Source organism: Eublepharis macularius, chromosome 2 (genome assembly GCF_028583425.1).
Source record: "Eublepharis macularius isolate TG4126 chromosome 2, MPM_Emac_v1.0, whole genome shotgun sequence".
NCBI lineage: Eukaryota > Metazoa > Chordata > Lepidosauria > Squamata > Eublepharidae > Eublepharis > Eublepharis macularius.
In genome coordinates this window covers 162,862,726-162,888,096 of record NC_072791.1, presented here as the reverse complement: position 1 = coordinate 162,888,096, position 25,371 = coordinate 162,862,726, and the positions used below count along the sequence as shown (strand labels likewise).

Here is a 25,371-nt window from a genome sequence, read left to right as displayed (position 1 = left end):
TGGGGATAAGTCTATCCTGACCCCAGGCATGGCCATTAGGTTTATTGGGGTCCATTTCAATTCCCTGCTGGGTAGAGCCTACCTGCCCCCTGACCGGTTGGCCAGGCTTTCCGCTTTGGCCCGGCATTTTATGCATTGCCGGTATCAGACTGCCCTTTTGGTTCAGACTCTGTTGGGCCTTATGGCCTCCACCACAGGGGTGGTTTTCTTTGCGCGCCTGCGTATGAGGCCTCTGCAAAACTGGTTTGTCCGGAGGTACAACCCCCTCACCATGGGTCAGCACCAGAGGTTTTCCATCCCCAGGGTGGTGCTGCGCTCTCTGGCCTGGTGGACTGTCCCTGGGAACCTGTCTGAAGGTTGTCCTTTCGGCCCCTTCCTAGCCGAGGTCACGGTTTATACCGATGCCTCCAACTTGGGATGGGGGGGGGCGCTGTGGACAGCTTTCGGCTCAGGGCATCTGGTCCCCATCTGAGGCATCCATGCATATCAACCTTCTTGAGCTTAGGGCGATCCGTTACTCCCTCGCTTCTTTTGCAGATGCCATTCGGAACAGGAGAGTTCAGGTCCTGTCGGACAATACCACGGCCTGCTACTACCTCAACAAGCAGGGAGGGACGGTCTCGCTCAAGCTCTGCAAGGAGGCAACAACTCTATGGAATTGGGCCATGGTCAACAACGTCCTTCCCAGAGCCGTGCACATTGCCGGGGATCTCAACACCTCGGCGGATGCGCTGAGCAGGGTGTTTCTGCCTCAGCACGAGTGGTCCCTAAACAGGGTTTACCTCGACCAGGTTTTCCGCACATGGGGCACGCCGTTGGTCGACCTCTTCGCCACTGCCCGCAACAAACAGGCCCCGCTGTTCTGCTCCCGGGCCGGCATTGGCCGCCACTCCCTAGGGGATGCCTTCCAAATACCTTGGTCCCCAGGGCTCTTTTATGCCTTCCCGCCCTTTCCGCTCCTGTACAAGGTTCTTTCCAGGGTCAGGGCCTACCGAACCCGCTGTATCCTCGTTGCCCCTCGGTGGCCTCGCCAGGATTGGTTCCCCCTTTTGCTCTCCCTGTCCCAGGGGCGATGCCTCCCCCTGCCTCACGCCCCGGACCTCTTAACCAGGGACGGGGTGTGGCATCACGATGTGGCTGTACTGAATCTGGCTGCCTGGCTTCTGGGCAACCGGGAATGAACCTCTCTTCTGGGGTGCTTGGGGTGATCTTGAATGCCCGGAAACCGTCCACCAGGTTGTCCTACCAGAGGAAGTGGTCACGTTTTTCCCGGTGGTTGGCCCCAAAGGGGGTTTCTCCCTTTAGTTGCCCGCTCCCTGTCATCCTGGACTACCTCCTGGATCTCTGCTCCCAGGGCCTTGCGTTTTCCAGTATTAAGGTCCACATGGCTGCAATCTCTGCCTTCCATGAGCAGATTGATGGGAAGACAGTTTTTACTCACTGGCTTTCCAAGCAGTTCCTGAAGGGCCTGTTCAAGACCTTCCCTCCTAGGGCCCATCCCATTCCGCAATGGAGTCTCTCCCTGGTTCTCTCCCGGCTGATGCTCCAGCCCTTTGAGCCTCTATCTTCTTGTCCCCTACCTTTGCTCACTCAGAAGGTGGCTTTCCTGGTAGCGATCACGTCCTCCAGGCGTGTTGGGGAGCTGTCTGCCCTGCGGTGTGACCCTCCCTTCCTGCAGTTTTTCCCTGGTACTGTCATGCTCCACACTAGCATGGAGTTTCTGCCCAAGGTAGTCTCAAGGTTTCACCTACAGCAAAAGGTGTTCCTCCCTTCCTTTTTTCCAACACCTTCATCCCCAGGGGAACGAGCACTACACACATTGGATGTAAAGCGTGCTTTATTGTTTTATTTGCACCGCACCAAATGTTTCAGGAAGTCTCCTGCCCTGTTTGTGTGTTACTCTGGCCCTCGCAAGGGCTCACCTGCTTCTGCCCAGTCCATCTCTCGCTGGATTGTGTCTACGATTAAACTTTGCTATCAGCATGCTGGAGTCCAGTGTCCCTTGTTGGTTACCGCTCATTCCACTCGAGCGCAAGCTGCTTCTGCTGCCTTCCTACGAGGAGTGCCGCTCCGGGACGTCTGCCAAGCTGCGACATGGTCCACTGCAGACACTTTCATCAAGCACTATTCTGTAGATGTGCATGCACGACGTGACTCGGCTGTGGGCACAGCTGTCCTGCAGTCCTTGTTCAAGTAGACACTCACACCCGCCCCCATTGGTGAGATGCTAGTTACTCTCCCAATGTGGGGCTGCACAGAAGGACGAAGACGATAAACAGGGTTTCTCACCTGTAACTGTTGATCGTCGAGTCTCTTCTGTGCAGACACACATTCCCTCCCGCCTGCCCCGCTGTGAGTGCTTGGTTTCTTCCATTGTTTCTCCGGCGGCTCAGGTGAACTGAGGGAATGCCGGGGACGTTCGGATATATATGCATTCAAAATTGGCGGGAACACCGGCGCGCATGCGCGGTGGATCCGAACGTCCCCCTCACATCTCTTAGAGCTAGAAAAATCTTTTCCGCGGCTGGCCTGCGCCTGCGCAGTCCCAATGTGTGTCTGCACAGAAGAGACTCGACGATCAACAGTTACAGGTGAGAAACCCTGTTTTTCTTTCACTTTGGCCATCACTCTGTGGGTGATGACTTGAACTCAGACCCTGTTCAATTCCAGTGACCTTGAGCAACTCCCTCCAAAAGTTGGCAATGAACTGGGGGGCCCTGTCGGAGATGACTTTGATAAAGCATCAGCCAGGAAATTTGCCTTCCCAGGGAGATGTTTAAAGTGAACTGAATCTTAGAAAAGAATTCTGCCCACTGCAGATACTTGGCCCCTAGTTTTCTAGGCATCTTTAGATACTCTACATTTTTATTATCTGTCCTCACATCAAATGGAATTTTGGCCCCTTCCAATGAGCCAATGTCTCTATGTAGAAAGAGCCAGTTTTATTGCTGTGGTCTCTTTTCCCCAGACGGATCAGTGATTCTCGGCAGCTGAAAACTTTTTTGATACATAACCACATGGATGCAATTCTCCATCTGCCCCTTCTTGAAGAATTACCCCTGCCACGGCTTGGTCTGAGGCATCCACTTGTACAATAAATTTTTAATTCTCATCTAGGTGAGTGAGGATGGGTTCTGTGCTAAACATTTCCTTCAATTTGTCAAATGCTTGTTGGCACTACCCATTCCATGTCAGTTTTGCATTCGATTTAGCAGCTGCTGCCCCCCTGCCTTTGGTTTTTAACAGTTCAGTGAGAGGCAAAGTAATTGTAGCAAACTGCTTAATAAAAGGTCTATAAAAGTTGGCAAAGCCCAGGAACAATTGTAATTGCTTTCAGGTGTGGGGTACCTCCCATTCCTTTACACCTTGAACCTTGCCAGGGTCCATACTTATTCCTTTGTGGGATACCTGATATCCCAAATAATCCAGCTCTGTCTTGTGAAACTCACATTTGGAAAGCTTTACATAAAGTTTGTTTTGGTGCAGGGTGGCCAACACCTCTCTGACCAATCGTACATGTGGCTCCAGACTTTCACTATACAAAAGAATGTCATTTAAGTAAACAATAACCCCTTTATATAGGAACTTGTGTAACACTTTATCTATCAAATTCATGAAAACAGAAGGAGCCCCTTGCAAGCCAAAAGGCATCACCAAATATTCAAACTGACCCAGGGGAGTATTAAATGCAGTTTTCCATTCATCCCCTGCTTTAATTCTCACTCTGTAGTATGCCTCCCGCAGGTCTAATTTTGCGAAGATTTTGCCGTGAGCCACCACTCCCAGCAGATCTTTTATGATTCTCTTGCTCCACTGGGCTCATCACATATAACTTCCCTTTGAGGAGACTCTGCCCTGGGATCAATTCTATTGCACAGTCAGTAGGGCGGTGGGGAGGAAGTTCATCTGCCTCCTTCTCTTCAAAATCCTGCTTTAAATCATGATACTCCTGTGGTATGGTAGCCCTCTTGAGTTAAACATGCACTCTCCAGAATAGGGGGGAAGGCACCCCCCAGTTTGTATTCCACACATGCTTTTAGCATCCCTCGGCTGGGAAACATATACTTCCATCCTTCCACTGTATGTAGGGATCATGGTCAAAAAGCCATCTCACTCCTAGGACCACTGGGAATTTTGCTATGAGGCTTATAACAAAAACTCTCTCTTCCCAATGGTTACCCAGTCCCATAGGTGTTAGCTCAGTCTCATACATGCATTGGTCCCCTTTCATAGGTGATCCATCCACTTGCTCAAATTGGACTGTTTCAGTCAATTTCTTTAAGCTTAGCCCCAACCTGGTTGCTAAGGTGAGAGCAAGGAGATCTCTGCTGCATCCCGAATCAATAAGGGCTCTAACTCTTATGTGAGTTCCTCTCTGGGGGGATGCACCAAGGTGATGGGAATAAAAAAATAAGGCCCCTTTGAGTCTCACCAGGGAAGTTGGCACCCTGTCTTCTTGATCTGCTGGTGGTTGCCTTTACAGCAGGTCTTTATCGTTTCCCATCACCTTGTCCTCCTCCTCTGCTGCCTCCTCATTGCTTTCACTCCCTGAGGCTTGTAAATTTGTCCGCTCCCCACTCATTGCTGCTGCTGCATTCCTCTCAGGTGCTGCGGGCTCATCCCCTCTCCTGACAGGCCATCTCAAGCCGCTCTGACTCTGGCTCCAAGGTGCAGGATGTGCTGTCATTGATGTTCTTCCACTGGGACACTCAGCCACAAAATGACTACCCTCCCCGCACTTTAAACAGCGCCCTTGTTCCCATCACCTCTCCTTCTCAGTTAAGGAGAGATTCTCTCTCCTCCCCTGCTTGTAATCTTCTTCGCGCCATCCCAGCGTGGCTTCTCCCAGCTCTCCATGGCTGTCCTGCCTGGTGCTGAAGACGAAGCAGCTTGGCCACTTGCTCTCGGTTCTCAATTTCACAGGCCAATTGGATCCATCCCAGCAGAGTTCTTGGATCATCCTGGATCATTGCTTTGGCCATTAAATCTGGGTTTAGCCCAGCACGGAAAAAATTCCACTTTTACTGATTCCGCCCACTCAAGGACTGTAGCAGCTCAGGCTTTGAATTCAGCGGCATATTCTCTTACCGGTCTCTTGCCTTGCCGTAAGCATTTCATTTTAGTCCTTGCTCTCTCCCCTTCCAGGGGATCTTCATACTGCACACGTAAGGCACAAAGAAAATCCCTCACACTCCTTAGCTCTGAAGTTTGTTCCAAGTAGAGTGTTACATACCACTTTGCTACCTCTCCGCCCAGCCTGGAACCCAAGTAGCTCACCCGGCTTTTTTCGTCAGGGAAGGATGCACCCCACTCATGCAAAAACTCAGTTGTTTGCACCAGAAAGTACCCAAGGTCCTCAGGGTCTCCATAAAATGTGCTTCTAATTTTCTTCTTCCCCAAACTTGCTGGGGCGGCATTCCTGGTTGCCCTGGAGACTGCAAAGATCCAGGTATAACAGGCTGTCCCAACGGCACCTGTCCCCCTGGCTGAAATTGTCCATCAGGAGCTTGCCCGTTGGGGGGAGGAGGTGGCCACGGCTGATCTGCCGCAACCCCTGGCTGCTCTGGTTGGAGGAGTGCTTGCAACAACTCATGCACCTCATGCACGAAGGTATGCATGTTCCTTCTCAGCTCCCCCATCTCCACATGAGCCTTATCCCCCTCTCCTTCCTTTTCATCCAATTGAAGGTTCTCCATCTCTTCCATCAGATGACTTGGTCTAAGCAGCCGAGCACTCTGCCGATCTTTCCATTCCAGTCCATTTCCGACAGATGATGATCTGGGGGCCTATCGCACAGGAGTTCCTTCCATCAAAGTTTTATAGTCCAAAGGCTGCCAGACCGATCCTGGTCGTAGCCTCATTACCTTTGCCAATGCTTCAGCATTGGGCCCATGCTCTCTGGCGGGGTCTTTAAGTTCCAACTCACCCTCTGGCAGTTCCTCATTCCTGGCATCCGCTCCTATTCCAGCTATCGCTCAGGCAGCAGGATTCAACAGACTCTGAGGTTCATGTACGCAGAGTTGGAGAAGGAAAAGAGTGATTCCTAGCAAACTGTAAGGACCCTGCCAGGATATTTTACAAAAAACTCCACTGGTTGGTTTAATGAAGATTTATTATGAAAATCCAGTTCAAGGTATAACAAAGACTTTGTTAGGAATGACACTTCATCAACAAACAGTAGTACATGTAGTTCAAAGTACTGACCCCCCTTTCCGGGGGTTGGACATTCAGCCTGTGAGAACCTAGGCACTCAAGGTTGACTTGTCAGCACTCCCAGCTAAACATCCATCCTCTGAAAAGGAAAAGAAACTGCAGCTGTCTCATCCCCCTAGAGAGAAGGGTGGGGAGGAAGGTAGATGCTAACCTCCTCACAATTTAGAACTGTTAAGGGTTAATCCCTCACAGAATCAGAGAAAACAGAGTTGCTTACCTGTAACTGCTGTTCATCTAGGTCTTCGTGCAGGCACACATTGGGGACTGCGCTTGCACAGGCCAGCCACTCGGAACAGAATTTTTCTCGGCTTATAGGCTGTTCGGGGGGGGGCTCCCCCACAGACCGCTCTGAGCTGGTTTTTCCTGCCGAAACGGTCACGTGTTAGGAGAGGTCGCCCCCTCTTTCCTTCAGTTCTCCTGCACTGCCACAAACCCCAATATACAAAAAGAAACTAAAGAGCTCACAGTGCGGCAGGAGGGAGAGAATGTGTGCCTGCACGAAGACCTACATAGATGAACAGCAGTTACAGGTAAGCAACTCTGTTTTCATCTACGGTCTTCAGTGCAGTCTCACATTGGGAGATTCTCACCATTGTAAGCTACTCACAAAGGAGGTGGGGTGATGCTCTCAGGCAAACAGTGATTGTAGAACTGCCTGTCCAACTGCTGCGTCTCTGCGAGAATTCACATCAATCGCATAATGCTTCACAAACGTCTGACCAAGTCGCAGCTCTACAAATGTCAATCAGTGGGACTCCCTGGAGGAATGCTGCCAATGCTGACTGTCCTCTCGTCAAATGAGCTTGCAAAGGAAAAGGATAAGGGGTGCCTGAAACAGCATAAGCTAACCTAATCACTGTCACCACCCACCTGGAAATGGTCTGTGAGGATGCTGCGTTCCCCTTATTGGGACCAGCGTAACAGCAAAAAAGGCCTGGCTCCGCCTAAATGACTTTGTCCTGTCTAAATAAAACAATATTGCCCTCCTAACATCCAATGTGTGTAACGTTTGTTCTCTAGGGGACTCAGGGTTTGGAAAAAATGCTGGGAGAGTCACAGTCTGTGACACATGAAAACGAGAGACCAGCCTTAGCAAAAACTGCAGACTTGTACGCATAAGCACTCTGTCAGGGAAGAGTTGCAAAAAAGGTGGATCCACTCTCAAAGCTTGCAGCTCACTAACTCTGCGAGCTGAGGTTACTGCGATAAGGAAAGCCACTTTAAGTGACAACATCTTCAGACTACATACTGCCATAGATTCAAAAGGTTTAAGCATCAGGCTTGATAACGCCAGAGATAAAGACCATTGAGAAATTATTGGAGCTCCTGGTGGATACAAATTGTTTAATCCCTTCAAAAACAATTTAGAAAGAAAATGGGGAAAAAGCGTTTTACCATCCACAGTAACATGAAAAGCCGAGATGGCTGCCATGTGGACCTTAAAAGATGAGGATGCTAGTCCTGACCTCTGTAAACAAACCAGGTAGTCAAAAACATCAGATAAGGGACAGGAGTCCGATGAAATACCCTTACACTCTGCCCATAGCACAAACTTATTCCATTTCAGGGAATAAGATTTCATAGTTGTGGGCTTATGTGCATTTAGAATAACGTGTGCCACTGCATCAGCAAACTGCCCAGTCAGTGCTGCACCAACCATGCTGTCAAATGCAACCTCTGTAGGTTGTGGTGTAACATGGGGCCAAAGTGTATCAGGTCCGGTACTGCCGGAAGCCGAATAAGATTCCCGTTGGCCATATCTCTCAACATATGGAACCATGGCTGACGAGACCAAAAGGGGGCTATCACTATGCAATTGGAATGGTTGGTCTGAAGCTTGCATATTACTCTCTAGAGTAAGGGAATGGGAGGAAATGCATAAAACAGCCCTCCCTTCCAAATCAGTTGGAAAGCATCCCCTAGGGAGCCCTTCCCACTTCTGGCCCTGGAACAAAATTGGGGGGGGGGGCGCTTGGTATTCTCCAGCGTGGCAAATAGGTCCACATCCAGATAACCCCATGTCATAAAAATGTCTTGAGCATAAGTGCGCCCCAGGGACCATTCGTGATGTGAAGTGCCTAATCTGCTCAAGAAGCCTGCCCTTATGTTTTGCGACCCTGCAATATGCAGGGCAGAAAGGGAAATGTCTCGGGAAATGGCCCAATCCCACAAACAGATAGTCTCCAAGCAGAGCTTCTTCGATGCTGTACCACCTTGCTTGTTTATGTAATAAACTGTAGTCATGTTGTCTGAAAGAATTTGAACCCTTTCCCCAGACACTATATCTGCAAGTGTGTTAAGGACATAAAATACAGCTTTCAGTTCCAGGAAATTAATGTGACATTGCTTTTCAGCAGCTGTCCACAGGCCATTTACAGACACTTCCCCACAATGCCTCCCCACCCACCCACCCAGCCTTCCAAAGAAGCATCAGTAGTTAAGGTCATGTTATGTACAGGGGACCCATATGGAACCCCTTTATAAAGATTCATAAAGTCAGACCACAATTTTAATGACCGTAAAACCCTTCTGGGAACAGAAAATCATTTATGGGGGGAATGTATTTGAGGACAAAAGTTCTTAACGAACCATAACTGAAGAGGCCACATTCTCAAGCGTGCCCAGGGAACCACAGATGTCACGGATGCCGTAAGACCCAACAGAATCTGGATCGACTTAGCAGACTGAAAACGATTTGTCATAAATGGTTGTGTTAAACTTATCAGGTTATCACCTTGGTCTGTAGGTAAGAAAGCCATACCTTGTATAGAATCTAACCATGCTCCTATAAACCTTATCGTTCTACTAGGAGCCAAATTCGACTTCTTGTCATTAATAACCAGTCCTAGAGATCTGCATGTCGACAAAATCAGGGCAATTTGGGACTCTAAGTCTTCAGCTGAACATGCCGCAATCAACCAATTGTCCAAGTAGGGGTAAGTGGCACAACCTTTTTCCCTCAAGTGGGCAACAACCACTGCTACACACTTGGTAAAAACCCTAGGGGCCATAGCCAGACCAAAAGGGAGTGTAGTGTACTGAAAAACCTGGTCCTGAAAGATAAACCTCAGGTACCTTCTATGCTCCTGACATATAGAAATGTGGAAATAGGCATCTTGTAAATCAAGAACAGCAAACCACATCCCAGGGGACAGTATAGCAAGCACTGATCTCTGCGACCCTGGGAGACATCCCTCTGAGCCTGATTTGGCTGAACAGACTTCTGTCTCCCCGATGAATGGTGTCGAGCTTGGTTAAAGGCAGCATACTGAGGACGATAGGGATACTGAGCTCTATAAGGCTGGAACCGGTAGGAACGATAGTCCCTTCTTTGCTGGTATCCTCGCCTCCCATTTCCTCTACCCTGTATCGGGCCCACATACTGAGGCAGAACTCCATAAGATTTCGCTGCCTGGCGGTCTCTCTTTTTCTTTGCCAAATATTCATCAGTTGACTCTGAAAATAGGGTAGTACCCTCAAAGGGCATATCCTCAATCTTGTTTCGGGTTTCAACAGGCAGAGCGGTGGCCCGAAGCCATGTGTGTCTCCAAACGACGACTGCTGTGGCTAGACCCCTGGCTGACACATCCAGAATATGACGACATGTACTAATTTGCTGTTTAGACAGAATCATAGCCTCATCTTTAATCAGCTTGGCCAGGGTCTTCTTATCATCAGGTAATATGTTCACATATGAAGACATCTTATTCCACAAGAAAATCTGGTATCTGCTCATAATTGCCAAAAAATTGGCCATCTTAATAGTAAGGGATGACCCAGAATACAGCTCCCGTCCCACAGAGTCCAGTTTTCTGCCCTCCTTGTCTGCAGGAGCAGCCATACCACCCTGCCTCTGTTTAGCCTGGAACTCTTCTGCCACCATTGACGAAGCTGGTGGATGGCTGAATAGGTAAGGACAAGTATCTTTCTTCACCTTGTACAACGCTTCCACCTTCCTTAGTGGTCATGGGAATGGAAGCTGGTCTCTGCCTCACCTCATCCATGATCTCAACAAACCCTTCTATCATAGGAAATGCCACTACCTCTGGAATGTCATCAAAGATATACTTGAGGATCTTATCTGCTTTCTTAGGTTGAGGTGCAGACACATCAATCTCCAATGACTTAGCCATGCGTAACATCTGGTCTGCATAGAGCTTGTAGTCAAAGGTTGGAGATCTCTGATTCAACTCCCCTATGGTCTCTTCAGGCATTGGATCTGACAAAATACTGGGACTGCGCTCAGAACTGAGTGGTTCAACATCCGATCCCGAATTGGAACTGATTCTCGAAGTGGAAGGAACCGCTGATGGGTACCAAGTTGGATCCAAAGTATGGGAAACATCACGGCCCGAACACATTGATTCTGGTGCTGGAAAAGGGTAAGCAGAGTAACAGTCCCAGTCGGGCGGGTAACCAGGGGGGAAATACAGAGGGTACCAAGGAGGGCGAAAGTAATGCTGCCAACCCCTCTCATCGGAACTGGAACGCTGCCGACGCTCCTTCTCAACCCCACTGATACCATGGTCGGACTCAGACGAGAGGGATCTCGATTTCCCTTGACGTCTTGATACCAAGGATGCAACCTCCTTTGGAGCCGATTTCTCACTCGGTTACCTCGGGACACAGTTTCTTAGACTTGTCTTTAGATTTATCCTTATACTTGAGCTTATGTCTCTTTGAGGGAGTCGCATCAGCAGCGCTAGGAACCGGCAACTTTGAGCGTGCAGTGCAGGAGGCAAACAGATCACTACGTGCCAGAATCACACTCAGCATAGACTGCATAGACGCTGAAGTCTCTCAGGATCGAGAATGAGGTCGGTTCTGAGACCTCGGTACCAATGGTTCTGACACAGACTGCAAAGGCCCAGGAACCGAGGCTGCCATCAGATCTGATCCGGTCTCCCCTGCTGGGTGCGGCAAACACTCTGCTGGAGCCAACTTCCTTGCTGGACTGGCAGGATTAGACATTGCCTTATTCCAGAGCATTGCTTTAAGTCTAGCCACCTGATCAGCCCTCACTTTGGGGGTGAAACCTTGGCAAATCTTGCATCTTTCAACAATATGGCCCTCACCCAGGCAAGAAAGGCAACAATCATGACCATCCGATTTAGCCATCTTAGTTGTACACTCCTCACATTTTTTAAACAACGATTTATCTGCCATCGTGATGACAGAAAGAAGATGGAAAGAACTCACTGAGGGCCAATCTACACACTTGCGATGATCGGTTCCAACAGACGATTTTTCTGAAGAACACTATAACACAACTACTATAACTGCTAAAACTGTAAACTATTTAAACTGTAAACTCTATCAAAATGCTAACCAACACCAGCCTACACTAAGAACGTCCGTTCCTCGCGGCAGCAAAAAACAAACAGGAAAAGAGGGAGTGACCTCTCCTAACACGTGACCATTTCAGCGGGAAAAACCAGCTTGGAGCGGTCCGCTGGGGAGGTCCCCCCCCCCCCCCGAATAGCCTATAAGCTGAGATAAATCCTGTTCTGAGCGGCTGGCCTGTGCAAGCGCAGTCCCCAATGTAAGACTGCACTGAAGACTGTAGATGAACTTTGAGTGGCAGAATACTCCAAGGGATCTGACTGGGTAGCATGAGCTGGAAAGAGGAAGGTCTGCTTTCAGTCCTAGCAGAGAGAGAGATCTCGTGTGAAGAATTGGGAGAGGAAGTCCTAACAGAAAGCAGTTTTGACACTGGCAGGAGAACTGAGGAAAGTTGGCAAGGAGGTTTGGAAAGTAGGTGCAGACTCCCAAACAGGCCAAAGAAAGGGGTAATAGATCTTCTAAGAACAGGAGATTTTCCCTACCCAGTCAAACATGAAAGTAGCTCTAGAGAGTAAAGAGATCCCTGGTCAGGTGTGGTTGGAAACTGCCTGTGGAGACCTTCAGATTCAGTTAACAAGTCTGTGCATGTTCTGATTTTACTTCACACACATACATATACATGTGTGTGTGTTGAATTACCCAAGAAATTTACAACCTCTGATTTCATGTGACCTTTCCCCTCTAAAGTAAATAAACTAATTAGTTATTTTTGGAATTTTAAAAATGCCTCTGGTACCATTTATGTTGTTTAAGGATGAGGGACTGTCAAATTTGTCTTTTTCATCAGTTTTCCAAACAACTGAAATTTTCATTGAACAAGCGCCCCAAATCTCTTTCCTGGGTTCAACAGCACTTCAGGGGGAGGTGCACCCATCACACAGAGATACCCTATTTGCTCATCCTCATCATCAGCCATTGTGAGCACTTTATTCCCTTTCACACACAACTAAAGAGTGTTGTCCCTTTAATTACAGTACACAGTACCTTCCATAGGTTTGGAGCGAGTTCACTGGTCCCACCTTACCTAGGGAGCAGCTCTGCCTGACAGCAACAGCTGTCTGCCTCCAGTTCCAAAGCCTTTCTTTCCTTAAGAGTTGTCTTTGCTCCTCCCTTGAGCAAGCTGCCTACAATAAAGTCATGCCCTTGCCTTCTCTCTTTGCAGTTTGTCCTCCCTTTCTCCCAGATGGGACTGCCTTTTTATCAGTCTCCAGCCTGAGAAAGAGGAAGCTGACTCGCTTACTGCAGCCCTGCCTGTTTTTAAACTCAGCAGGGCTGGCAGTGCACGGCCTATGTGCCGCTCTTGTGGCCCTCCTCCCTCACATAGTAAAGTCCACATCAGTATATACATGAAGAATGGAGGTTTTTTTTTGGTCAGTCTGCATCACTTCATGCTGAACTTCATTTTCACACTGTCGCCTACTCACCCAGTTTGTAGTGATCCTCCTGGAGCTCTTCACAATCTACTTTGGTTTTCACCATCTGTCAGCTCGAGCAATTCATAGCTCACCCCCAATATCAGATAGTTTATGAATGCATTGGTTGAGGCACCAAATACAGAGGAACGATTTTCTAGAATGTTCATGTTTTGGTGCTCAACAAAACAGATTTAAGTGATTAGTTTTCCAATAATAAAAGAACACACATTTATTTCTCAAGCTGGGAAAAACGGGTTATTTTAATGCTGAGATTATGCTTTTTGAATATCCCGAGAATGACATCTTGTAACAATTTCTTTTAGGAAGTAAAACTAAACCTGCGATCTCATCCTGTACAAATAATCTTATCTAAAGATAGCTTAAACTTGCCTATTCACCTCTGCTAACCCTCCTCAGAACCTTTAGTACAGAGTGGCTCTTTTTAAAGGTCATGGCTGGTTTTCATGCATAACCAAATGTTCTATCTACCTTAACAAAACATAGACTGCACACATTACTGACAAATGGAACACACAAATCCATTTCTCATTTTCTATACAACTGATACACAGTGGAGGACAAGAAGGAGGTCATTCCCAGTTAAAAAGAGACTTTTGAACATTCACAAGTAAAGCTTGGTGACTGATTCTGAAAGCGATCCTCAGTAGACATACTCAGAATTAAGTCCCATCTTATTCAATGGGACTTACTCCCAGGAAATTGTTCTTAGGATTGCATCCTAAATCATGCAGCCTTATCAATCACCGGATATGGACAATCATATATGAAGAATTATTTAATTTGGTAGCATATACATAGTATTGGTATAAGCGGAGGCCACACTAATTTCACTGCTCTAATATGATCACCCAAGATCCAGGCTGGTATTATAGTTGTCTCCATATGAAACAGAAATTAAGAAAGCCCCACAGAATACTTCTGTGATGAACAAAAATATTCCACTGCAACCTAAAACTGTTCTTAAGGCTATGACATTCATAGTTGGTTTTATGAGTGAATCTGAGCACTTTTGCAAATATGGAGGTGGTCTCTCTTCCATGGGTTCTCTTTTCCAAATATTTCCAATTGTTTTAATGTATTAGTACTAAATGCAGTCCTTCAGGGTCAACGAAAGCATGTAACACAGTTATTTCCCTCTAAAGCCTCTGGATGATCATAGGGTGGGCTCACTAAAGAGTATATTCAATAAGATTATATTCAATTAAATGACCAAAGGAGCTGAATAGCTCCCCTTCAGGCACCTGCAGGATATTTGAATAGCTGTTTCTCCTTCAGAATTTGGGGTGTAGTGTCATTGATAACATAGGTAGCTATGCCTATTCACATACCCTGGAAAGGGCAGGGTAGGCATCTGAAAACTAAATAAGGGCCCAAGTAGCTTTTATTTCAAGATGCCATTAACTCTTCAGTGGACGCTCCCTCACAAGAGATTTATAGGAACACAAGTTTTACCCTTTAGAGGCCAAGCTTCCTAGCATTTGGATCCCTGCGAAGATCTAAGGGAGAAGATCAGGCTGCCAGACTTTCACAAAAGGATGCATCTTTTCTCTTCTCTTCAAATTTCTTGTGAACCCACTTTGAATAAGGAAGAAGTAACAACCATGCACACTTTTAGAGATTCCTTTCAACCACCAACTATAGCAGCAGTCTCAAGGACCTGCACCAAATGAACACAGTTGTTTAATTAAAAGGAGCCATCTCCAACCTTTTTGTTTTTAGCTCCAAGCTTCTCACCCACAACTATTTCCATGCAATCATCTGATCTTTCCATCATGACAGACTATGTGTCTTAACGTTTCATCTCTACTGGGGGAAGCAGATTCTTTACTATTAAATAAAAGAGAAACAACACAGGGCAATTGACTCTGATTACTGCAACAGATAAGATTTTTCTTTTATTTAAAAAAATAGAGCCATTTTCCTTCCATTAAAATAGAAAGGAAGGATAGAGACAAGGACTGCCTGACACTCTTAGCAATGCCAACAGTAAGTATTGTGAGATTCGGTTTGATATCACCACAGGCCTAATATCAGCATATTTGCAACAACAACAAAAATCACACAGTGATATATAATACAAACTGAAGTGGTTATACTAACACTAACTAATAAAAAGCACACACGCCTTTCTACTGAAAACTATTGAAAATGTTTTTGCATTTAAGCAAAACTTCTCTTAAAATGGCAGCTTTAGATATCCTCTATTTAGCATTCTTTCAAGTCTATTTGCAAGTATTTTGTTTTGTTTTAAAACGTAACTATTTCATTCCAATCAGGCATGTAATTAAAAGTGCAAAACTACTAAAAAGAAGGACAAATTCATATTCCAGTTGCCACTATCTGTTTTTAAAATATAAAACCATTACAAGATCAGGTTGAGTGTTATTCATCTATTGTTGGTACCCATGTTTACTTAACACTTGGATAACAAAATATTGTTTCCATGGGTTAAATATGCAGATTTAATTACAACCAAGGAAGTCATTTAAAATCAGTATTCAGTAACAAAAACTGTAAAGACAGCTCTTCAATATAAGAATACCAGCAGCAAGAGACCTACGTTTAAAGATTAATATCTGTAAGCAGTTACTTCATATTCAGACATTTCAGCATATGAGTTAATTTCTTAAAGGCCACATCCATTGTCATGTACTTCAGGTGTGATAATGTTCCAGTGTTACACAGAGTAACTGAGGCTTTCTAAAGAGAAAAGTCCTACAGGTCAGTCATGGTGATTTGGGCACCAGAACCCGCTGTGTACATTCCTGCATTCTTCACATTGTGTTCACGGACAAAGCCATTGTAGTATCTATCCAATGAGTGGGCCGAGGACGGGGACCACACGTTCCATGCATTTCCACCACGTTGACAGTCACCACCATCATAGGGCCTGGATTGTTGGGGAATGGGATGGGGGCACAGTTAGTACCTAGTTACAAATGAGGAAGAGGATGGAAGGAGGTAGATGAAACTTTATGAGTAGCAAGACTGTAGCAAGAATGAACCTGCAGAATATTAAGTACAGGACAAGGACTGTCAAGCTAAACCCTTCCTTGCTGTTGCCAGGTTGAGCTAGTTTCAATTTGTAATAGCTAATACTCAATTTGAATACTTTGCTTTTTCATATATATCCACTGCCCAAAAGATAAATCAGAAATTAATGAGAAAGCTAATTTCTCATGTCTTACCACTTTGCTGCTTTTAATGTGCCTTTAGAGCAAGCCTAGAAGCGCTCAGGGTGGATTGATTATATGATAAAAATGGCTCTCTCACACCTAAACACTGAGCAAGAGACACAGGTTTTAGCAAAGTATTCACTAGGTTCAACAGCATCAAAGGATTTAATTGACTTGGGTTAAAGGACAAACAGCACTACTTCAGACTAGCAGAAAATTCAGGTTTGAATCAAATTTCAAGACAGAATGTTTACCAGATCGGCTATACTAGCATTCAGTGAAGGATGCAGTTAAACTATTACATTCTCACTTTTTAATTCAAAACTCTGATAATCCTGCCTGTTTGATACTGCCCCAAATCCATTTTAGGAAACTGAGAATTTACTGATGTGTTTAGGCTTTGTTTACATAATGTCACCTGTTATACACACGGATCGCCTGTATATTTTGACTAGACTGCTTTTCCCTCCTCCCAATAAAGCCTTGTTGCATGGCAAAAGTGTAGCTATTTCTGAGGCATGATACTATCCAGTTCTCATTGGTCCAGAGATCTCAAGGTGTGGGTGTATGACTTATGAATGGTGCACTCTACAGTTAAATCCCCGTTCTGTCCCCTAAAACACTGAGCTTCCTGCTTCTCCTTCTTGCTGTCTGACACTTGAGCAGCTGCTCCAGGCTGGAACTGGTTTAAGAGCCACAACTTTCTTAGACAATTTGAACTGGCCTGAATGAAAACTTTTAGAAATAGGATAAAAACGTACTGAGCTTCTTATACTGTTCTAGGATAAACAAAATTTAAATCCAGATTTGGAATTATGTTACTTTTATGTTTTGAATTTCAGGTGATGATTTCCTAATAATACATATTTTTAATAGCTGTATTTAAATCTGTACATCTGTGTTGGTAATCACTTTTTGAAAAATATGTATGATTGATAATCAAATATTTCAATTTTATAAGGGGGACTGAGGCATAAACATATGCCTAGATACCTCAGAAGGAAGAAGGATGGTTAATTTAGGATACTGGAAACAGAGCAGGACTTTCCCCCCTATGGTTTGAATTTTAATCTGGAAATTGTCTGAAAGTGCAAGTTAATGAAAAAGCCATCATTTAGCTCCTGGACTTGCCAAACTCACTCAGCTTAGGACACAGCAACAAGTGAGGCAAATAGCTCACTCATCTGAACAGAATATCCCTCCTACTTTTTGTACAATTTAATTTTTCTACTCTTTTAATAAGAATCACTAACAAGAAAATAAAATAGTTCTTAAACCAGAACTATGATATTTCCTTAGCTTCATCTCAATTATTTTTTGATCATAACAGAAAGAAGGAGTACTACTTCTAATACTACTGCTGCACACACTTGAGGGGAAATCTGCAAAACAGTTTTTAAGCACCCCATCCTCATTCAGAAGCAGGGATACTGGATACTTGATTATGTCCAGACGGTTAGTCACAGCTTATCAACAGCTTACTGAGTACTGGGAAGGTGGGGGGAATCTTCCCAAATGAATAACCTCAGCATTATCAAAGGTGTAACTTTGCGTGAATGCTGCTGAACCAATTTTACATTTTTAAAATAAGGTACAGGATAGAAGATTTGTTTCTATTCTCATGTTCCAATAAAATTAAGTTCAACAGTTCTAATCATTACACAACATACAAACAGGCAGGATCTTATCTAAACTATGCATATTAAGAAAAAAAAATATTCAGCACACCAAGGCAAATGGGCCAGTACTTAAGAGAAGTCTTCTTTAGAAAAAATCTTCAAAAAGTTTGCCTGTAGGTACACCATTAAGGATTTGGCTCTTTGCAGTATAATTCAAATACCACATCAGGATGTTTCATTTATGAGGCGCTGCTACTTATACACCCATAATGCATTACAGCGAAAAATAGTTGCCTATGTGCCAATAAAACCTTCCCACATCACCAGCTTTAATGGAATGCAAACAAACTGGTTTTCCCAAGATCTGGAATTTCCTGTACATTAGAGGAACAGTTGTCTTGCATACAAGACAATCATGAGCCTTGTATGTTTACGATTCAGTATAGGAAATTGTAGCTAGTGCCAGGCCATTTTATACCAGGGTTCAGCAGACCTTCAGGAACAGCACAGAAGATGAAGTGGGAGTTCTGCAATGAAAGGGGGAAATCAGCAAAAACTGCCACCCCCCCTTTCACAAACAGAAATGCTGGCTCATCAAAGTGACTAAATGGGGGTGGGATACATGCCATTAAATGCAGAGTGAACTTTATACTGCATATTCTTTTCTTTTCTGTGAATTAATTAGGAATGGCCAAAAGTAGTTTGCTACTCTCTAGCTTGCATTGCACACCATTTTGAATGTCGCTGACTGTGCTGTAGCTCAACACCAACAAAACTATTTGAAGTCTAAAGTACCTTAAATTCTACCTCATGTTTCCATATAGGCAAAGAACCATTCCCCAGAAAATATACCTATCTTCAACCCAATTACAAATCTTAACCCACTATAGTTATCAGTTTTAGTTTCCTAAATAAAAGTTTTCTAAAGAAGGCTTATATAAACGAAAGGAATAATAAGGTCAAGAAAAGGCAGCAAAGTAATTAGAAGGGGTGACAAGTTGATGCAGGAAAGCCCCATAAGCAGTACCAAGTAGCTTTTCAAGCAGACACACACATTCCATCAGTGCATCCAGCTTAATCTCATTCCAGATTTCACACTCAACTGCAGCACACTTCATCGACTACAAGCTCCAAACAATTCTTTCTTGCTTTCTCTTTACTGCATATACACTATACAGAATGCTTTCTGAAGAACCATTAACTCTGTGACAGAGTAGAATACACTTTTCCCCACTATTATAAAGGGCAAGCTGGATCATTTCATATTCTCTCTCTCAATCACTCACACTCTCACACACAAACTTGCTTCAGATGCTGGTCTTCTACTACAGCTAAACTCATGTTTGTCTGCTAAAAGACCTTAAGTGTCCAATGTGCTAACGGGCATACCGGCATGAAAACTAAAACAGGGTGTAATATAGGGCAAAGCAGCTGAGGAAGTTCTATGTCTAGTTTTTATTTAACACACACAGAACTGTTATAGCTACAACTCTTCTTTTTTCCTTAAGTTCTGGAACAGAACATCACAGCTGAAAAAGCTGAGGGACAGACTTCAAGGAGGTTGGACAGGAGCCATAGGAGCAGAGAGTCATGTATTATCTGATGATAAGCTCTCAGTTTTCCAAGATCTGCTTCCAAAACAACATCATTCTAAGCAGATTTGAGAAAATGCTGTATCCTGTATTATATACATATAGTAAGAAGCCAGAATTGACTCCAGTTTAGCAACAGAAGTGCCAGATCATAAGTGACTATGAAATTTTTTTAAAAACTCTAAGAGCCAAGCTACAAGTGATGCCTGACACAGGCTGGACACTTGTCAGCTTCCCTCAAGTTTTGATGGGAAATGTAGGCATCCTGGTCTTGCAGCTGTAATGGAGAGCCAAGGTGTAAAACCAGGACGCCTACATTCCCCATCAAAACTTGAGGGAAGCTGACAAATGTCCAACCTGTGTCAGGTGTCACTTGTAGCTTGGCTCTCAGTTACACTCATGTAAGAAGCATTATATATGAAACAGCCCTAAACCTTCATAAGAAATTGTCACTACCTAAGGGGTCAATTTACACACTTCACAAGTAAAGGACCAGAACATAGTTCTTTATAAGGAAAGTGCAATAAGCTTAAGTTTTTTTCTGTAGTCAGTATGATTTTAATATTCACAGCGCAAGTACAACCACGCAGACCTAGATAACCTATCCACATCATTTATCCTCTTGGAAACTGCATCAGTTTGCAGCTACCCCTTGACAAAATTGTACAAGGCTATAAAAAGCACACAGTCAGAGCTGTTTGGAGCTCAAGTCGAACAAGTTCCACATGAAGATGTTACTGATAAGCATGCACTCTGCAATTACGCCAGCTTATAAAGGGTAAGCTATCATACCAATAAGACAGTAAAAATAAATACCACCACCTTATAACCACCACCAGGAGGGAAGGAAGAAACTGATTGATCAACCAAGACCTCAGAGAAAAATCTCCAATTTCAGACACTAATCATGACCAAAAAGAAAAGAGAAAGGACCCTTTGATTATGGTTTTTGATTGTAGCAAAGGAATAGTGCAAGCAAAAGTATATCCTTCAGTATAAGGCCCATACATTTTAAAAACAGACATATATAATTAATCCATATTAAACAACACTGGTCTGAAACAACAATTTGGGTCACAAACTATACTTATTTGCAATATCATTTTCTCTAAGATATATCAAAGGAGATTCAGATTCTGATCATATGTAGGAGGATTTTTAATTGTGAACACGCAATCAGCTTAAGATAAAAGCTTCCTCTTCAAGATGTAAGAGAACTAAAGGTCCTCTGCTTATACTGTCCCCTTTAAAGTAAAAAAGATCAGTGTTCTCAAGAAAGAGTACGACTGCAAATGAGGAACTATGCCCTTCCTTGATGGACAGCCAGAGCTTGGACCACCAAGAGAGGAGAAATTAAATTAAACTCCTATCTACAACTATTCCCATTTGCAAGAAAACACTTCCTGATCACTGTAGAAATTTAGGCAGTTCAAAAGTTGAACAGTTTTATAAATGTGTGTGTTTGTGACTGAAATACCTAAAAATATAACTATTTTCATGTGCCCTTTTGTGTTGAGCTCTATGCTGTGAGCACAATCATGGCTGAACAGGATGGATCTCATTAAACAGCAAAGACCACACAATGATACCCCAGTAAGAGGGTGCTACACATAGCAACAGGTTTGCCCCAATGAATCTAAATGAAGCACTTGGAGAGTACCCAGACTGGGCTCACAACAGATTTTGTATTCAAACTCCAAGCCCCCAGTTCCTTTTTAGATAATTTAAATATGATCAGTGTGTCTAAGATCATCACTTGTGGAAAAGGCAATTGAAGTGAACAGTAACATCACTCTTCCCAACAGAAGCACAAGCAGAGATCAGGGTCACGTACCATTTCTTGTCTTGCTGGCTGGTCCCAGGACTCGTTGGAAGATTTTCTATTTCAACTAAGGTTGGGCCAGGAGAAACTGCTGTTGCAGAGGGCAAGGCTGGCATAGCATTCCAGTTCTTGAAAGACAAAGCACAAAGGCTAAAACATTTTAGCTCAACACACATTATTGCAAAGACCAAAAATAAAACATTTCTTCGTCATGCTCAGAGAATCAAGATGGACAGTTTCCTTTCTCACGTGGCTGGATTCTAACAGAGAACATGCTACCTCACATTAAAAAGTACCCAAATACTCCCATTTTAACAATGATGGCCACAGACATAGATGGCTTTAAAGGGGATTAGACTGCCATATCCAGAGGCGGTAATCCTCTGAATATCAGTGCCAGGAGGCAACTTCAGAGGAAGGGTTTGGCCCTCTCTGTTGGCCCTTCAGGGCAACTGGTTGGCCACTGTGTGAGACAGGATGTCGGACTAGATGGACCACAGGTCTGATTCAACAGGACTCTTCTGAAGTAATGCTGTCTCTACTATACACATTTCTCCATTCAAGGAAACTGGGGAAGAATTATCTATTTGAGTATGCAATTCCATTAGCTTAGGAACTCATGGACTCAGCCACGATGTCTGAAAAGCAAGTTGGAGGAATGATCAAGAGTGTTTTCTATCAGCTGTATCTGGTTTGCTAGATTCCTCCTTTCTTGGACACAGCTGATCTCACCATATTAATCCATGTTTTTGTAACCTCCTGGTTGGATTATTACAATAATCATTGGGCTGCCCTTGAAGACAATGCAGAAACCGTAACTGGTCCAGAATAAAGCAGCCTGATTATTGTCAGACGCTAGCTGATGGGAACATAGGTTGCCCATTTTGAACTAGCTACATTGCCTGACAATTTCTTTCCAAGTTCAATTCAAGGTGCTGGTTCTGACCTTTAAAGCTCTTCACAGCCTGAGGCCAGCATATCTGAAAGACTGTCTCCTCCCATATGTTCCCCTGTGCCAACTACCATCTTCAGGCTGCTGTCTGCTGATTATTCCTCCACTTAAGGTGGCCTGTCTGGCATTAACCAGAGCTTGGTCCTTTCCCATCATGGCACCCACACTGTGCAAAGGGCTCCCTGAAGAGGTGAGGGGAGCACCCTCATTGGGGGATCTTCAGGAGTCTCTGCAAGTCTTGTTTGATTGTCAGGGCTTTTGATGTAATATGAACAGCAGATATCTGGGGGGGGGGGTTACATGTTTTTTGACATTTTATTTCGTTCTAATTTGTAATGTTTCACTTATTACTTGTAAAGCCACTCTGAGTCAAGAGGAAAAGTTGGGTATAAATATTTAAATAAATAAAACGTTTTTAAAAAATAAGCAAATTTCCCCTGACCTGGCAACCCCAATCTCATCAGAACCATTAGCTTCTGAGAAGAATTTCCTTGTAGCCCAAACACTTACTAGGAGAACTTTAGGTAAACAGAAGAGACAGACTTACTTGCTGTAATCCGTTACTTTGGCTTAAAGCATTATTTGGAAGGCTGAAAAGAAAAATCCAATAATTTCAAGTTAATTTCCCAAAGACCAAATTGCTAAATCATCACTCTACCCAGTCCCTTAATTTCAAATAGCAAATGAAAAGATTTATCTAAGCATTCTTTGCACTCTAGCTTTCAGACGAAAACATTATTTATTCTGAAACTTACACCCCACCATTTGACTCTAGAGCAGCTTTCACAATGGCTGTTTAAGAAATGAACAATTTAAACTCCACATAAAATAGGATTTTCCTTGATCCACCATCATAATCTATGTGAAGCTTAAAGTCAAAATATCATTAAAATTCTACAGCTTTTATACAACAAGTCTTACAAAGTAATGCAAATCAATATTGCAGAGGCAGTAGGGTAAAAGTCTTCCTGAAGTAAAGGCAAAATTGAAACCATGAGTGGATAAAAAATCCAACTGACTATTTAAAAGTTTCTCTTGTAAGCCTTGTATCCTGGGTCCTAAAACACACGAATATGCCTTAACCCTAAGCGCATCCAGTTTCACTGTATGTTCCTAGAAAAACTTGAAAACACAGCTTAAACCATGCTAGGTTGCTCTGTTCACTGACGAATTTTTCTGTACAGGAAGATCTGAACACTTCAGAATACTTCTTGAGCAGCAGCAGCACATTGCTTTCTGCTGAGCTAATATTTTTAAGTGAAACAGTATCCTTGGATCTTTAGGGCTCCTCCCCCGCAAGGCCAGCAAGGCTGGTGCTGTGGATAGGATGATAGCCCAGGAGCAGTTTCTCTGGTCCTGGAGGCCAATTCCACTCTGGGGGCCGTCATCCCAGCACCAGAGCATGGCTCTTGAGGTCCACCCGGCGGTCTCCTTGCATCTTTTCCAGGGCTCATTTGGAGCCGGAACGCACAGGAACGGCGTTCCGGTAGGTCTAAAAAGAGGTGGTGCTAAAAAGAGGTCACGTGGGTTTTGGCCCCGCCCGTGTGATTTCCTCCGAGTGCAGGCCGAGTGGCGCTGGGCTCCAAAGGAACAGTAAGCTGCTTGGATTCCTTCTGCTCTGCTATTTTACTTTCATTTGTGACGGGGGGGGGGGGAGAAAATGAGTGAATGCCGAGTGGTGCTGGGCTCCAAAGGAAGGCAAGCTGCTTGGATTCATTCTGCTCTGCTCTTTTACTTTCATTTGTGATTGTGTGTGGGGGGGGGGGGAGAGAGAGAGAATGCTGAGTGGTGCTGGGCTCCAAAGGAACGCAGGCTGCTTGGATTCCTTCTGCCCTGCTCTTTTACTTTCATTTGTGATGGGGGGGGGAGAGAGAGAGAGAAAATGACTGCAAGCCGAGTGGTGCTGGGCTCCAAAGGAACGTAAGCTGCTTGGATTCATTCTGCTCTGCTCTTTTACTTTCATTTGTGACTGGGGGTGGGGGAAGAGGGGGAGAGAGAGAGAGAGAGAGAGAGAGAGAGAATGCCGAGTGGTGCTGGGCTCCAAAGGAAGGCAAGCTGCTTGGATTCATTCTGCCCTGCTCTTTTACTTCCATTTTTGACTGGGGAGGGGGAGAGAAAATGAGTGAATGCCGAGTGGTGCTGGGCTCCAAAGGAAGCTGCTTGGATTCATTCTGCCCTGCTCTTTTACTTCCATTTTTGACTGGGGAGGGGGAGAGAAAATGAGTGAATGCTGAGTGGTGCTGGGCTCCAAAGGAACGCAAGCTGCTTGGATTCATTCTGCTCTGCTCTTTTACTTTCATTTGTGACTGGGGGGGGGAGAGAGAGAGAGAGAGAGAGAATGCCGAGTGGTGCTGGGCTCCAAATGAAGGCAAGCTGCTTGGATTCATTCTGCCCTGCTCTTTTACTTTAATTTGTGACTGGGGAGGGGGAGAGAAAATGAGTGAATGCTGAGTGGTGCTGGGCTCCAAAGAAACGCAAGCTGCTTGGATTCCTTCTGCTCTGCTCTTTTACTTTCATTTGTGACTGGGGGGCGGGGAGAGAAAATGAGTGAGTGCAAGCCAAGTGGTGCTGAGCTCCAAAGGAACACAAGCTGCTTGGAATTCATGCTGCTTTATTTTCATTTGTGATCTGAGAGAGTGAGTGGGTGCAAGCAGGGCTGGCTCTCCAGAGGAGGGTAAGCTGCTTTTGAGTTCATTCTGCTTTAAGGAAATATCTGGAGATTTTTGCAGAAAGGCGCCTGAGGGGTGGATATTGCCTTCTGACACACTTCCGGTGATGTCAGGGGGTGTGGCATATGCTAATGAGTTATGCTAATGAGTTCCTGTAGTTCTTTTTATAGGAAATGACCCCTGATTTTTTCTATGCAGTGATGTACTTCACTGGAGCTGCTGCAAGTCGATGGGCATTTGTGGCTCCCATCATATCCAATGGGCTTTCCAGTCTCTCCTGTTGTTTCCAACAGGCATTCTCATCATTTGTTTCAGAATCTGCTTACCTTTAAGAGCTGCCTCCAAGACTTGGGGGGCTGATCCTGAGTGCTGGGAGGTGTGGGTGTGCCCCTCGCCGAGCTCCACTGCCTTTTTGGTTTTACTTTTCAAGTAGGGGGTGCATGTTTCTCGGAGCGGCAGTGTGTGGGTGTGGGGGCGGGGAAGAGTTTGCAAGAGAGCATTGCTTCAGCTGTCAGCCTGGACCTTGTTAGAAATAGGGGTTGGGTGAGT

General features: G+C 44.8%; 1 protein-coding gene across 1 annotated transcript in view; it reads right to left on the bottom strand.

Annotated features, from left to right (window-relative positions):
• Positions 1 to 25,371, bottom strand: part of EPB41L5 (erythrocyte membrane protein band 4.1 like 5) — a 103,800-nt gene that overhangs the window by 26,566 nt on the left and 51,863 nt on the right. The window contains exons 15-16 of the mRNA XM_054972993.1: positions 22,701 to 22,743; positions 21,214 to 21,329 (exon numbers count right to left, since the gene is read on the bottom strand). Of these exons, the coding sequence (XP_054828968.1) occupies positions 21,214 to 21,329; positions 22,701 to 22,743 (159 nt within the window). The remainder of the gene's footprint in view (positions 1 to 21,213; positions 21,330 to 22,700; positions 22,744 to 25,371) is intronic.